General features: G+C 51.4%; 5 protein-coding genes across 5 annotated transcripts; 2 read left to right on the top strand and 3 right to left on the bottom strand.

Moving 5' to 3' along the window:
- Window positions 1-370: 370 nt before the first annotated feature.
- Window positions 371-2,732, top strand: AYO20_08515 (hypothetical protein; the record flags this gene model as incomplete). The annotated part of the gene is made up of 2 exons (XM_022646791.1): window positions 371-1,681; window positions 1,734-2,732. 2 exons carry the CDS (start codon window positions 371-373, stop codon window positions 2,730-2,732), a joined length of 2,310 nt encoding a protein of 769 aa, XP_022497235.1.
- A 775-nt stretch (window positions 2,733-3,507) lies between these two features.
- AYO20_08516 (hypothetical protein) lies at window positions 3,508-7,590 on the bottom strand (the record flags this gene model as incomplete). The annotated part of the gene is made up of 2 exons (XM_022646792.1): window positions 3,508-7,404; window positions 7,483-7,590. 2 exons carry the CDS (start codon window positions 7,588-7,590, stop codon window positions 3,508-3,510), a joined length of 4,005 nt encoding a protein of 1,334 aa, XP_022497236.1.
- Window positions 7,591-9,377: 1,787 nt separating this feature from the next.
- Window positions 9,378-10,903, bottom strand: AYO20_08517 (NADP-specific glutamate dehydrogenase; the record flags this gene model as incomplete). Its single annotated transcript, XM_022646793.1, has 3 exons — window positions 9,378-10,142; window positions 10,191-10,246; window positions 10,450-10,903. The coding sequence occupies 3 exons, from the start codon at window positions 10,901-10,903 to the stop codon at window positions 9,378-9,380; spliced, it is 1,275 nt and encodes a 424-aa protein (XP_022497237.1).
- Window positions 10,904-12,432: 1,529 nt separating this feature from the next.
- AYO20_08518 (hypothetical protein) lies at window positions 12,433-12,948 on the top strand (the record flags this gene model as incomplete). The annotated part of the gene is made up of 1 exon (XM_022646794.1): window positions 12,433-12,948. The coding sequence occupies one exon, from the start codon at window positions 12,433-12,435 to the stop codon at window positions 12,946-12,948; it is 516 nt and encodes a 171-aa protein (XP_022497238.1).
- Window positions 12,949-13,074: 126 nt separating this feature from the next.
- AYO20_08519 (hypothetical protein) lies at window positions 13,075-15,336 on the bottom strand (the record flags this gene model as incomplete). Its single annotated transcript, XM_022646795.1, has 1 exon — window positions 13,075-15,336. One exon carries the CDS (start codon window positions 15,334-15,336, stop codon window positions 13,075-13,077), a length of 2,262 nt encoding a protein of 753 aa, XP_022497239.1.
- Window positions 15,337-15,643: the final 307 nt, after the last annotated feature.

Consider the following 15,643-nt stretch of genomic DNA (forward strand, 5'->3'; position numbering starts at 1 on the left):
GGGAGGTCGACCGGAGAAGGCGCTTGACAGACATGTCGTGCTTGTGACTACTCAATGGCACATAGTCTCCATGAGAACGTGAGTTGTTCTGCCCGGAAGAGTGGTGCTTGACTGATGTTTGTAGTGTGTCGTGCCATAGGAAGAACGATGAGGTTGACCAGTGACTGCGCATGGTGCTCAGTGCGGAGACAATGAGCAGCTTATGTAATGCTGCCCTTTGGTTTTTTCCGCTATTCACAACTCCCTCCCGTTTCCCAATAACACACAGCTCTTCTTCCCGCTGCCAATGTCCAGGTTGGCCCTGTCGCTCCTTACTCACATCGTCACTATATTTTATCGCATGACGGATCATCATACTTGAGGCGCGAAAATGAACGGTCTTCCACCAACACCGGGACAATGGCGAGAGGCGCGTGCCCCCGACGGCCGCACCTACTACTACCACACTGTTACAAAGGAGACGAAATGGACCAAACCCGCCGAAATGATGACACCACTGGAAAAAGCGCTGTCTACCCAGCCATGGAAAGAATACACCACCCCCGAAGGCCGGAAGTATTACTCCAATTCCGAGACCAAGCAGACTGTATGGGAGATGCCGCAACAGTATCGAGATGCTCTGAATTCTGTCCAGCTCCCTCCGAAGCCAACTCAGCAAACCCCTGCCTTTGTCGCCGGCGGATCTACTGCACTTGCATCCTACCGCGAACGAGACGATCACATGCCCTACGATGCGAAACCTCGACCAGAGAGCGCACTCTCGGTGCCAGCCATCACAAAGGAAGTAGTGCCGGATTATTCCAGCTTTGAAGAGGCGGAAGCTGCATTTATGAAACTATTGCGACGATCAAATGTCCAGCCCGATTGGACTTGGGAGCAGACGATGCGCGCGACTATCAGAGATCCTCAGTATAGAGCCTTGAAAGACCCCAAGGACAGGAAGGCTGCTTTCGAGAAATATGCGGTCGAGGTTCGGCAACAAGAACGGGAAAAGGCCAAAGAAAGGCTGGCTAAGCTACGCGCAGATTTCGGTAACATGTTGAGAACACACCCCGAGATCAAGCACTACAGTCGATGGAAAACTATCCGGCCCATCATCGAGGGGGAGACCGTGTTCCGATCCACTGACAATGAGGATGAGCGTAAGCAACTTTTCGAAGAATACATTATCGAGCTTAAGAAACAGCATATCGAGCAGGAAGCCGCCACTCGCAAATCAGCCCTGGATGATCTGGTTGCTATTCTCAAAGCCCTCGACTTAGAACCCTACACCCGATGGGCGCAGGCCCAGGAGATGCTACAGTCGAATGAGAGGATACAGTCGGATGAGAAATTCAAGCTTCTGAGTAAGTCAGATGTTTTGACGGCTTTTGAGAACCATATCAAATCTCTCGAAAGGACTTTCAATGATGCACGTCAGCAGCAAAAAGCCAGCAAAGCAAGACGCGAAAGACAAAACCGCGATAGATTCGTGGAACTACTCCAAAGTTTGCGAAGTCAAGGCAAGATCAAGGCGGGCACCAAGTGGATGACTATACTACCCGAAATCGAAAACGACCCGAGGTATGTTGCAATGTTGGGTCAAGCCGGCTCAACGCCCTTGGATCTGTTCTGGGACATGGTTGAGGAGGAAGAAAGGGCTTTACGGGGGAGGAGGAACGATGTGTATGATGTCCTTGAGGTACGCTGCAGAGAGCCTTTCTATTTGCGCTACCGCTGCTAACTACGTGCAGGACAAACGATATGAAGTCACACCTAGAACTTCCTTCGACGAGTTTCTTGATGTCATGCTTGCTGATCGACGAACAGCCAATATCGATCGAGACGCCCTGCAGCTCATTTTCCAACGTCTACATGACAAGGTGGTGCGCAGAAGCGAGGATGAAAAGCACGCTGCTGACCGCCATCAGCGTCGTGCTGTGGATGCGCTGCGCTCCAGAATCAAGCATCTAGAACCTCCGATCCGTATTTCTGACTCTTGGGAGGATGTCAAATCACGAGTGGAGAAGACAGATGAGTATCATGCCGTTGAAAGTGAAGAACTGAGGAAGTCTGCCTTCGAAAAGGTGGTCAAGCGGCTGAAGGAAAAGGAGGAAGACGCTGACAAGGACCGAGAACGACGGCATTCGAGACGAGGTGATGATCGAGAGCACCGTAACGGTCACCGAGGCGAGACCAGATACGGCCGGCTCTCGAAGACTCCCGAGCCTGACGCTTACGAAGCAGATCGCCGCAAAGCCCAGGCAGCTCGGGAGAAGCAATATAGAAAGGCGAGCGGGTTCAGCCCACCACCCTCACACACTCGCGAAAGAAGAGAACGCGATGAGAGACACGGTCGCCTTGATCGCGACAGATCGCCTCCAACTCGACGCATGAGTGCTTACGAGCGTGAGCGGCGCGAGAGAGAAGAAGAACGAGAGCGTATCTATCGCACACGTGCCGAACCGCGCAGCAGCAGAGACGAACTCAACTATGGTGAAGAAGCAAGAAGCATTACGGGCAGCGATCGACGACGGAGAAGGGACGGAAGCGAGGACAGCATCGAAAGTGGACGACGTAGTGCAAAGCGGAACCGTCGAGAGAGACGGTCACGGTCTCGTGACAAGGGGAAGAGCAAGACACCCGAACCTTCATCGTCGGTCAAAAAAGACAAAGACAGTGAGATGCTGCAAGTCCCGGAGCCCAGCGGTGTGCATTCAGGAAGTGAGGAAGGAGAAATTGAAGAGGATTGAATGATGGCAAGCGAGATGTCTCTTGAGGGGTTTACACCAGGTCAGTCAGTCATGGGCTGTTTTTTTGCACCCGCCTTTCCTTGCTACTGGGGACTTACCGGCAGCCATGCATGCATGTCCTCTACTCCTTGTTCTGCATGCGCAGGATAGACGTGGGCAGCAGCAAGCTTGAGTGTTCCCCCGTCGGATAGAGAGACCACTTGGAGGTAAAAGCTTCAGCAGCAGGTTGTCCCGTTCATCGCCCGCGACGTCGAGGAACTCCGCATACTTGTTAGGTACGTAGAGCCCTGCGTCCCAGGCTTCTAATCATAAAAATCCCAGTGTGTGTGCATGCGTGTGTCTGTCTGCCTGTCTATCGTCCTTTCGAAGATGCAGTGGCATCGTGGCAACAGTCATTCATGTATTACATCTGGCTACCTTCGTCCATATCCCATGTTCTTGCTTGCTTGGAATCTTACGAGAGAACGAGCAGAAAAGCAGTCAGTGGGGGGCGATGAAATACTCATGCCATTACATTGAATTGGATCCGAGAATCTGTCTTGATTGATATCTTAGGCCCATCCATGGCAGCAACCCACAGACGACTATGGGGCGCCTTTTGCCCTCAAAATGAGCCACCAGTCTTTTATCAAGCTCGATTGAAATGCTGTTCCTCCCTTTTGATCCCAGTAGTAGTACATCTCACAAAGACACATGTGGATGGCCTTTGGACTCCGTTCAGTCGATACCACCGCTCTCAAACCTTTCCGATCGTAGAACATGGACCCCGGGACCTTCAAAATTCCATGGCGTCCCCTCCACCACTGGTCCCGTTTCTCAAAGATGCTTTCGATAGATTCAATCTCGATTGACTCTGATCTGCCATCACCTCCTCGCTGTCGTCTTCACTCTCGTCCCCGTCTATTTCAAAGTCGAAATCGCCACGCTCAATGCGACTACACCTATCCAGTATCGCCTGATATTCTTTGCGCAAGTCTTCCAGAGTGATAATCACGCGCCGTCGTTTGCTCATCTTCATCTGTTCGTCATTTTGTACATTGATATCTTCTGCGCTCGTCTGGCCCCGATTCGCCGCCGTGCTGTCCTCAGTTTCCGCGAGAATATACGCCTCGTCCGGTGCCATGCACGCCATAAGATTGATGAGAGCAAGCAAGACGTGTCTCAATGCTGTGGCCTTTGGATCATGTCGAGCCCGACCAGATTTGCGGATTAATTTCAGTCGGTCGTAAAGGACTGTAACAGCACCACGATAGTCGTGTTGGGAGATGCGTAGAGCGTGCATGACGCTGAGGTAGTCGACTTTGCCATTGCCTGAAGCCAGGCTGGATGCCATCTGAGATTTTGCAAGGGATACAAGGTGTGACTCCATGTGTCGGGTAAGCTGAGGATACATGGCCCAGGGGAGAGATCGAATGGTCCGTACCACGCCTTCGGGTCCGAAGACAGATCCACTCGAACTCAATATCGAGTTGATCAGGGACGTCACTGACGATCGCTGCAATGCTTCGTCAGGCAGCTGAACCACGGCGTTGTAGGCGCGATCGAACCTAGATAGCTTGAGCTCTGCGGTGACCAATCTGGACAAGACTTCGGTACGGAAACTTGGAGTTGGCTCCTGCCCGGCGTGCAGCGATTCTAATGTCAGATGAGCAAACCGAGCTGCTTCGTTGTAAGCTTTCGCAGATTCAAAAATTGTTGTGATATGATGTAAGTAGACGGGCAGGCCGTTGTTGAAACACTCGGCTTCTATCGCCGACAGGAGACCTGCTGAAAGGGCAACCAGATTTCCAACCGCTTTGCCGCATGCCAGGCCATATGATGCTTTCTGAAAATAATGTGCTGCCACATCGTGCTCGCCTTTCGCAGTAGCCAACCGTCCTTTCACGTAGCTTGACCAGGATGTCGAAGGCTGGTACTGTAAAAACTCTGTGGCAAGGTCGAGTTGGCCTTGAACAAGCAGATCGCATTGAAGGTAGACTGCACCTTCTTCTGGATCCAGTGTATCTTTTCCAGAAGCCCAGTCGTCAATCTCCGACAACTGGTCTGTGATCATATACATCAATGGTTTCTCCACCGCAGGCTGTGGTCGAACAGCTTTGCTTAATGTGTCCTCCATTATGGTTACCTGTCTCTTGTTGGCAGTCACGATATCAGAGCGTCGGCGGGAGGCATTTGGGTGTCCATCAGTGCCGAGTATCTCTAATGGGACCAAGCGTGAGTGCGATGCCAGCCACAGATTGCGGTTGCACAGCCGGAGAAGGGGTGCGATCTGTTCATGTAGTTCCGACGCGTCAAATATCGTCGATTTCGCCTCCTCTTGGCTCAACTCGCCTTCCACAAAAACCGCCAGAGCAAGAAGATCCATGAGCACTTGTTTTTGGGAAGGAAAGAAGTCGAGCACACCAGCAGACAAGAGAAGATTCCCAAAAAGGGTATTTCTCAAGGCGCTTTTTGCTCTTCTGCTCTTGAGCGGAAACAGCTCTAATACCCCAAGGAAAAGCTCGTTGTTCAGACCAGAGATGCCGCCCATCGGAGAGAGATCAGACTGGAGTCTTTCAAAGGTTTCGTTCGATATGGCATCGCCAAATCCTGTACTATCATAAATGTTCAACATTCGTGTCGGACTTACATAATCAGCGCCAATCGATATGTCTTCTTCGATCGCATCCACAAGATCTTGAGCAAGATCGGAAGAAAACGATTCCCTGAACGTCCGTGCCGCAGAGATGAGGATGGCCAGGTCAAGGAAGGGTTCTCCGTCGTCAGTGCTGACTTTCCGATGGGGCCATAATCGAGCAGTAGTGTCCTCAAGATCTTGTATGTCGCTGAGTGCGTTCTGCTGGAGTAGTTCAAACTTGCTGCATTCTCGAATAGCACAGCACTTGTCTGCCATGGTAATCCACGCCATCTCGCTGAAAGCATCGTAGGCCAAGGCTAGTGAAGCGTTGCGGTCGTCGTTGAAATTTTCCACAATCCTGTAGAAATTGCGCCATTGTGTATCAGTGTCGATACAGAACCGGTCAAAGTCCATCTCTGAGTCACCATACTTCCGAAGTGAAATGTTGGCCGCTACAGTGGTACACATTCGCTGTCTCAGAGGAGCTTCCTTCTGCGAAGTGGTCAACTTTGTCGAAGTCGCATCCTCATATATCGATAACGCCGTGTCAAGGGCAGCTTCTGAGTAGCGACCGAGATGGAAGAAGAAATCCAACCACTTGGAAGACGGATCTTGCTGGTCACCTCTGACAAACTCTGGAGGGACAGTCTTCGTGGACACTCTTGCATTACATTTGACCCAGTTTGACTTCCATGAGCTTGCCAAGCTGCCCAATTCCAGTTGACAATTGTAAAGCTGGTGGTAGTTGTGATTCCGCCAGAGTACCCAGAGCTGAGTAGACCTGCGATCGGTGCCAGGATCGAGCTTGAATCCGATCATGGACCAGACAGTGTTTCCCGACGGATCCGGGTCTGGGGCGCTTAGTCTCGTTCCTGGATATCTGTCGTCAACGATAAGGTTGTCTGTGAGGCTCCCCTTGATATCCCAGAATTTGAACTGCCCTCCCTCTTGGGGACTGTAAGTCAACACGGTGGGAAACTTCTGCGCTTCGTCTTCTCTAAACACTTGCAAGAGGGCATCTTCTGCTGGGTTCAAATGGGTTCTATCGTTGGGATCCCGTGTCACGCCCACCAGGTCTTTCGTAGCAACAATTCTCCCATTGTTGAGGTTCCAAATTCTCAACGTGTGGTTGAGGCACACTGTGAAGAGGAGATCACCATCGGCTGAAATGGCCATAGTCTGGGCTGTTCTTGAGTCCAGCTGGGTTGAACCAAACTCGATCGCATGATAACCCCGGCGACTGACGAGCCCTCGGATCGATGCGCCCCATGACCGGTCGTCGTAGTTATCCTGTTCCCAGCCGTCCTGTACAGACCTTCTCTTCAACCGCTGTAACCTTCCGCTAGCAAAGGATATTACCACAACCAAAGGAGTATGGGCATGTATACGATAGACTGTATCGATGCCTAGGGCGGAGCTTTCGAGTGGCTGGCACCATTGAGGGAGGTTTTCGCTTTGCAGGACACGCGGGTCGCGGAAGGCACTCGTTGGCAGGCGCAGGTTGAAGATCTCGTTTTTGTCGGTGCAAACAAAGACGCTGATCTCGTCGAGACCCTCCAGGTCTGCAAAGGTAACGCCTCGAGGGATGATCGGATCCTGGAACTCAAACCGGACGGTAAAGTAGGCCTCGTTGATATCGCCCTCGCTTCTTGCAAAATCCGCGCACTGCACGAGCAATACCCTTCCATTGTTTACCACCTTCCAGTAGAACGACCGCGGATATGTTTTTGACGCGCGGAAATATATCGAACTTTGCGAGGCTAGGATATGGGAGGCATAGGAGTGTTGATCTTTGCTCCAGGCCCTGGTATTCTCAGTGCGGATGGAAGCAGATTTGGGTTTTTCGAACGAGCCATTCTTTCTCGGAACTTGGAGGCGTACCACTGAGTCTGGGGTCGCCGAAGTCACCTGGAACGCTGTCTCGGTGTAAAGATTGAGCATGGCTGCAGCTGTTTGTCTGAGAGTCGCATCTGTTAAAGGAACATTGTTGTGGGGCACGAAAGAACGGAACGGCGTCCGGGTGCCAAGGTGTTCACGGTCTACCTCGTACATGGTCTGGCACGCGTGCAAGTTACGCGCGCAGCTCACTCCTCTCCTGGACTAGTGTGATGCTGCCCTACGATCTCGGCTTACCTTCAGCACGCTGATGCTCTCATCACGCTCGCTATCACCAAAGCCCAGGTGGTACTCTGCATATGCTTTCTTCGAGATTGTAGTTTTCAGCCCCCCCCGACGCGCCATCCCCTCGGTCAAGTGCTCTCGCTGGTTGGCTGATCATGCTCGAGATATCATAAGTTCGCAGTCGCCTCGACAAGCTACAAGCCAATGCAATTGGGTCACAGGGAGCAGGCACTGTTCAATCGCTTCGCTTCAGAGCACGCGAGGGTGTCAGTGAGGCCGAACATGGTCACATTTCGTCGCATGCGGCTGAGGGACACTTTGCAAAGGAAGCACTTTGTGGGAGCATTACATATGTAGTATTGCTCCGTAGTCAACTTCTCTCACATTCATAACTATTCGTAAAGGATATCGATCAGTTTGGCGGAGACGCATAGACTCGTCCTTTACAGGGTCTGTTCGACACCCGTTTCGATACCTCCCACTTATCACGGAAGCCCTATGTGTTGTGACACCTTTCGTAGCGCGATTCGTGACACCTTGATACCAAAAAAAAAAAAAAGCAGAGAAGTCGAGAAGCCTTAGTCGCTGAAATCAGTGAGTTTAGTAGGAAAACAAAACGGAACACTGACCAAAACTGACTGAGACCACCAAAAAAAAGAAAACCATCCCAGGGCAAAAAGAAAACTCCCCGACAGGGAATCGAACCCTGGTCTCCCGCGCTCGTTATCTGTGATGACAAGCGGAAACTGTTTGAATGTTAGATGATGTTGCAAGTGCTAGTTGCTCGGATGTGATTGACTTACTCATGACCACTAGACCATCGAGGAATCACTTGTTTGATTGTTGAGAACAAATGCGAAACATAATAATATATACCTAAAAAATATTTGTGGAGCTACGTACCCAAGACATGCAGCATTTTCTGACCAAAAGACACCCCACAAATTTAAGCATATGCCCATCGGGTGTTAAGCCTTGCAGATACTATAGAATGAATACGATTTTGCTGAGTCTCAGATCAATCCAAGGAATTCTCGATTGCTTCCTGCCCTGTTCCCTCACACAATCTCCTCATGACTAGCCACGTGCGCTACAAAGCGAAGCTATGTACCGGGTACAGTGATCTTTCTACAACCAGCGAGCTTATCTAAGCGAACTCTTAATCAGCGCCTGGGTGGCGCCATCTATCGAGTCTCGCCTCTATGAGCATACATACTTGATAATCAGCCTGAAGCCCCAACCACTTTTGTGTGTATTTCTCCCCATGGAAAGGCATTAGCCTACAGAACTATCCATACCATGAAAGACGGCGTAAGATTTTCCTTGCCATTCGGGTCAGCCTCCATGACGGACCGGGGTTTGTGAAATCGCAAAATGAGGATAACGGAAAATATTACTAAATTAAAATACTCCGTGCCCTCGTGCTCCACGACACACAGCAATTCATCTGGAATGCTGCCAATAATCACACTTTCCAACCTCCAAGTATATTGCTCCTACTTCGCGGATGGCTACAATTCCTCAAGCACGTCCTTTCCAGATGGGTTGACTATGTGGCTCGCTCCCAGCATATCAATTCTCGGAGAGATCAAGGCGAAGCACTCCAGTACTGATCGGGGCATTGTACGTACGAACAAACACTTGGATTGCTACACATTTCAGCAAAGCAATCGATGCTTGGTGGAAGGCCAAGACAGACCGCCGGGCAGATTTTAATACTTTCCTTGAATCATCGAGCGATTGGAAGAAGGTTGAATGCGTTCTGAATCTTCGTGTGGTCTTGTTCATTTCATTTCGTACATAGGTATAAACTCGGTAGATACGCCGAACTCCAATAGCCATCCCGGAGTACAACCACATCTCAAATCACATCGTTAGTTTGGTCTTTCTAAATCCTCGTCCGTCGTCTACCACCAGTCGCCTTGGTCTCTCATCGCTGCCGCGACCTTGGTAAATCCAGCGATGTTGCTGCCGGCCATCAAGCTGGGGAATTCGTCCTCCTTTGGTGTAACATACGTCTTGGCGGTCTGCAGGCCGTTCTCGAAGCAGTTCTTCATGATGGACTTGAGCTTCTCGTCCACCTCTTCCGCCGTCCACTTGATGCGTGCAGAGTTCTGGGCCATTTCGAGACCTGAGACCGCCACACCACCTGCATTGGCAGCCTTTCCGGGGGCATACCACACCCACTTCTCCTTTTTGAAGTTCCTCTGAGCCTCAAACGCGTCGATCGCAGCCTTTGTGCAGCCCATGTTGCTGCCTTCAGCCACAAATTTGCATCCGGCTGCGATGAGACCCTCAGCCTCCTCACCAGATACTTCGTTTTGCGTCGCCGAAGGAAGGGCCACATCGACTTGTCCCACGTGCAACCACGGTCGCGCACCGTCGATGTATTTGACCTTGCTGCTGAATGTGGAGGTCTCAGCGACCTCGGACAGCTGTTTCCGGTCGACCTTGAGTTTCGCAATGATTTCAATCATCTCTGGGTCGATGCCCTGTGGCGTGGTGGCGATGATGGCTCCTTTGCTGTCACTGAGGGAGACGACAGTCCCACCTAGCTCAATCACTTTCAGGGCAGCATATTGCGCCACATTGCCGGAGCCGGAGATGGCGACTCTTTTGCCTGCGAACGACTCGGTGCCACCAGAGGCATACTTGATCATGTGCTCAACATACTGGTTCGGTCAGTCCAACGCAACTCGCTAGGTTGAAGGAGGTCTCACATAGACAACACCATAACCTGTGGCCTCTGGTCGGATGAGAGAGCCGCCCCAAGTACCTGCAACTTGTCAGAAATTGTGTCTTGTCAGGAAGATACATTGTAAACTTGCCTCCTTTTCCAGTCAAAACGCCTTCCCACGTCTTGGTCTGTTTCTTATATTGCCCAAACAGCCACCCGATTTCCCGTCCGGATACACCGATGTCGCCCGCTGTGCACATAGTCAGCCTACCGAATACAGCAAGTGGTCGCGTGGGGCATACCAGGAACATCGATGTCGGCACCAATGTGCTTTCCGAGCTCGCTCATGAAAGACGCACAGAACCTGCGGATCTCATTGTCTGATTTGCCCTTGGGATCGAAATCCGAGCCACCTTTTCCACCTCCCATGTTCAAACCCGTGAGGGCATTTTTGAAGATCTGCTCGAACCCCAAAAACTTCAGGACCGAAAGGTTCACGGTAGGATGAAATCGGAGGCCGCCTTTGTAGGGACCAAGCGCGGAGTTGAACTGTACACGGTATCCCCGGTTCACTTGGAGTTCGCCCTTGTCGTCTTCCCACACCACTCGAAATTGTATTATGCGTTCAGGGATGGAGCAGACCTTGAGGGCTGTCTTGTACTCTGGGTTCTTCTCAAAGAGCGACGAATTCTCGAGGCTGGAAACGAGTTCATGGTACGCTTGCTCAAATTCAGGCTCGGAAGGAAGATTGGTCATGTTGTCAGGTTGAGAGTTCAAACGGCAGAGATCAGCAAACAAGTAGAGTGAAATGGGGATTTGAAGAAAAGCTTGGGTTGGAAGTAGAAGCAAGAGTGGAAGTGGGTGAAAGAAAAATGGCCACAATATAACGGCCAGCAAGGTGAGTCTACAGGAAGTTCCCGCTCAGCTTGATTTGAGCGTTTTCTGTAGTCTATAACTGCAGCTCATCACCTTGGCAGGAGAAAAAAAAAAATCCATCAGTACGTCAATCCGAACGGTGACGGCAAGGCCTTTGCACATCCATGTTGCAGGTGAAGCTAGTAGGACGATGATTCTGCATTCTGCCCTAGTTTATCTGAACCCTCAGGAGAGAGGTGAGTCTCGAACACGTCGTATCAACAAGCTGTTTGTCAAGTTGGTGTTGACAAAATTCGTAAATGAAAGTGCGCGCATTCATTGGTTCGATAAGGGAGAGCTTGTTGATACTCGTTACTTTATAGAAGTGAAGTATGGTGGGGACTGGGGATGGAGAGTCAGGCACTCAGGGCACCTCGAACGGGCGGGGCCAACAGTGCGCCACCGGCGAGGAATCGGGGGTGGCATACAGTTCCGAGGCATGTCGGGGGTCTCCAAGCGTGACAGGTAAGCTACAGGCACCCAGGCTATAGACCAGTAGCTCCGGGAGCAGGTGACTCTGGCGAATCTGCACCACCTGGAGAAGCAATAATGACGAACGTCCTGCAGCTTTCAAGTTCTAATTACCAGGGCCCAAATCCTATCCACGCACCTTATCGAAGCCCCCCTCTTGCCCCTCCTCTTCCGCCTCTTGACTCTTTAAGCGGTGGAGTGCAGGGGCTGGGCGGCTGGTCCTACTTGATCCGATGTCGCTCTACATTGCTTGCTGTGCCTTTGCTGGGCTCCTCCCCCAAAGCTTCGTCGGATGCAGCAACCCTAACGTATCCACCTTCAGGCATCAGAACCGTCAGAAGCAATACCCCTCGCTAAGATTGCCTGTAGCATCTGGAAGCAATGTTTCTCGCTCACGCTAGATACCTACTTGTAACGAACCCGCTGACGAAGGAAAAAAAAAAAATAGTTACCCCTGTCCATGCTAAAGATTTTTTTCTCCACGAAGCCGGGGTACCATTCGCGCTGGGGCACGTGAAGCAGAAAATTCTTTCTCGACTACCACCCATCTCTCGTTCTAAGGAACACAATACTTTCAGAGATACTTGGATGTCAAACCTCTCAGGGTCAGGTGGAACGATGCACTTGGTGGCACCAGGGTGGAGAGGTACAGAGGCAAATACAAGAGGATGAACCCGGGTTCGGAGGGCTTCTCACCGCCCCGGGGCCTTGGATGTCCCACCCTTGACTCATAGAAACTCCCTGCACCAAATACCAGGACGACAAAAAGCAATTGCTTTTGAGCCAGAGACTTTGCAGCCCAGTTTGCTGCTTGGCCGGGTGAAATGCCATTCGATTGACCCTTTGTGTATCTCGTTCTTTTCCCTTGGCCGGAGATATACCACTTCGCCGTATCTAAAATGGCTAGAGAAACAGCCAACTTTTCCATAACGCCCGTCCGGCTTCCACGCGACTTGACAGATACCATCTCCCTCTTTTACGCCTATGCCGAGTCTTTGGGCTTCGACTTATCTTTCCAAAACTTTGACAACGAAATGGCCGGAATGCCGGGAAAGTATTCCCCTCCTCAAGGAGAACTGCTCTTGGCTCGGAATGAGGCTGAGGTGGCAATCGGATGTGTTGGGCTGCGGCCTCTTCCCTCTGCTGGCCTGGGAGGCAAGGTCTGCGAGATGAAGCGCCTCTATGTCACGCCAGCAGGGCGAGGGACTGGGGTCGGCAAAGCCCTGGCCTCCGACATCATCGCTATAGCTGAGAAGCTTGGATATGATGAAGTGAGGCTAGACACCCTGCCTAGCATGACCACCGCGTTGGGTATGTACCGCAACTTCGGGTTCGAAAATATTCCCGCGTATTATGAGACACCGCTGGAAGGCACTCATTTCCTCCGCCTGAAGTTCCCAAGGCAGGCGAAATGACGGACCCAAGCCGCAGATAGGAACGATTGATCGCACAGACATGACTTTGCCGGTCGTGACCCACCTCGACAGCGGAATATCGTTGATAATTCAGTACCAACCACGGTCCGGACGACATCGAATGCACTATCGCAATACATGAGGGTGTTTTTGTTCCCATTTCTTCACAGCATTGAGAGCAGCCGTGATTTTCAGACCAAGTCGGGCGTCGAGCTCGTACTTCTCCCATCCTCTCGCCTTTTCTAGGTGGTGTTTTGCTTCTTGAATCAGTTTTGCATCATGAGTAAGATCAACCGGAGGTGTCTCCTCCTTGGGATCTCGAATGAATGTGGCTCCATGTTGCTGAGTGTACGCTGTCCTCTGCATCCACAGATTAACTGCCATCTCATGATGTGCCGTTGGAGCCATCCAGTCGTCTTTATTCGAACCCCTGAACTCATGAGCACCTTGAGTCAACAATTTTCTTTTCAACAAGCTCTTTGATTCTTCATGCCGGCGGAGATTTCTGAAGATGACAGCCCTTAGGATGTCGAGGATCGCGTACTCGTCGACATCTTCCTTGCTCCAGTTGGGTGTGCTTTCAGACCATTCAAGATTGTCCAAGGACTTCTGCAGCAGCCGCTCGTCCATTTTCTTGAAACCATTCCACAGGAAGATCATCTCATCGAGTGGACTGACCCCAATAGCGTCGACGAAATCGCAACTCCACCGAGATGCTCGCTCCTCCCATTTCGTGATCTTCCGTACCACGAAGATGTCGAATGGCAGCTGCCTACCCATCATCTTTTTCTTCCCGACCTTAGTTGGAGCTGTTTTAAACATTTCTTCGGCGAGCTTTGCATGCTTTTCCCTGTCACTGCTGGACAGGGTTTTGTCATGGCGGTAGAAGCAAAGGTGGGCGGCCCCGGCAATGTAGTAATACAAAGCGCGAGACCACGCGTTGAGGTCCACGCACGCCAATATAGAGTCCGCACACAATTGGTATCTGTGGGCATGCATGGCGCTCAAACTCTTTTCAAACATGTGCAGCGCTTCGATCTGCTTCAGTTGACTCTTGCCGGGGTTCGCGAGAATGGCCAAGGCTTGATCGAGGTTTCGTTTCGAGGCCTCTGTTCTTGCTTCCTCCACGACCCAGAGTTTGCTGTTGGGATACCTTTTCCGCATCTCGACCAGGAGTGTCTCGAGGCGTTTTGTGGGGTATGCCTCGACGTCGTCTGGTTTGGAGGGATCCGCGTCCGCAACGATATCGCAAAAGCCAACCAGCCCGTTGTACCAACCGAACAAAATTAAACTCGCCATCCCGCCATTTATGTTTGGAAATTTACTAGCCTGCCACAGCATTCGGATGCCTCGTTCTCGATCCCCGCGGAATCCGACGATATAGAGGAGTTTGCTGAACGCTGGCGGTATGATGGAGATGAGAAGCGCCAATAAGCCTGACATGAGGTTGGTGCCCGAGTGGATGAAGACGTCTAGGGAGTTGCTGAATACGTCTGACTCAGGTCCTTCTGTGAGCAAGCCTAGGGTCACTGTTGTCGATCGGCTCAAGGCTTCTTCTGGAAGGTGTTCATTTATTTTCTCTATTTCCAGTTCCAGTTCCGTGGCGTGGTCCGATTCCACGTCTACCTCCATGTTGCCGATGTACTTGTCTGTGACTGCGTTGGTCTCATCTGCTTCGTGGAATTCGTCATCGGAATCACTGTCTGGCGTCGCATCAACGGGTTCAGCATTCCTCAGAGCAGATGGTTGAGCAGGTTGGACTTGGTGATGAGGATGGGGTTCTGAGGTCAATGGGGCCGACTTCCCAGAGATGGACGAGGGCAAACTTTCGGTCGACTGGTCTCTTGAGACTGCCAGATTGCTCTTCGACCGATTGCGGTTGAAGTTGATTTCCATTTGCACAAGGCTGTCAAGGGTAATATATGCTTTGCGGAGTTTATAGAACCCTCGCAGAGACTCGGTCAGACTTTCATTGAGCACACCAACCACAGCAGACATGATCTGGGCTTCTGCCTGGCACAATGCAAACTCTGAGCCTCTCTCATAGATGGTGGATTGGAAAGCACGCGAGTCGTGCTGGGCCCTTGTGTGGCTGGTTGAAGCACTGGATTCGGCCTCATAGAGGGTTTCCGAGGCTTCCTTCATGAATTCTTGCTCGAAGCCCAAGGCAGCCTTCATAAAGGCCAGTGTGCCTTTGGCAAGTTTGTGGAACGAAGAGTTGCCGTCGGCGAGGCCTGCTTCAGCGCCCTTGATGTCGTCGTCCATGACTCGGTCTACGGCTCGCATGGCCGTCTCTAGGTTTTGAGACTCCTCTAGCGAGTCGAGGCTGTGTGTTGAAGCATTGAGCCCGCTACGGCCGCGATCGAACCATCGTCCGACTCTGTGCATGTTGAATGTAGCAAGGGCTGAAACAGCGGGAAGGGAGGAGACTGTTGCAGGCCTCAGTCTGGCTCAGCCACCAAAGCTCCGAGGAACACAAGGCAATCTCAAACAGGGCGATATCTTAACACATCATACTGAAGTTATGAAGGATTTCAAAGTAACTGTTGACCAAATAATTTCTGTAGACGTGAATCTGTCAAGAGAAGTGAGGACAACTAGAGATAAAGGAACGTACAAGGAAGTTCCAGCCCGCGAACAAGAGTCGAGCTTATTTCTGTTCCGGCCCCAGCGTGCTGGCGAAAAGGCCCAATGG

Source organism: Fonsecaea nubica, assembly GCF_001646965.1.
Source record: "Fonsecaea nubica strain CBS 269.64 chromosome Unknown Scaff68, whole genome shotgun sequence".
Classification (NCBI taxonomy): Eukaryota; Fungi; Ascomycota; class Eurotiomycetes; order Chaetothyriales; family Herpotrichiellaceae; genus Fonsecaea; species Fonsecaea nubica.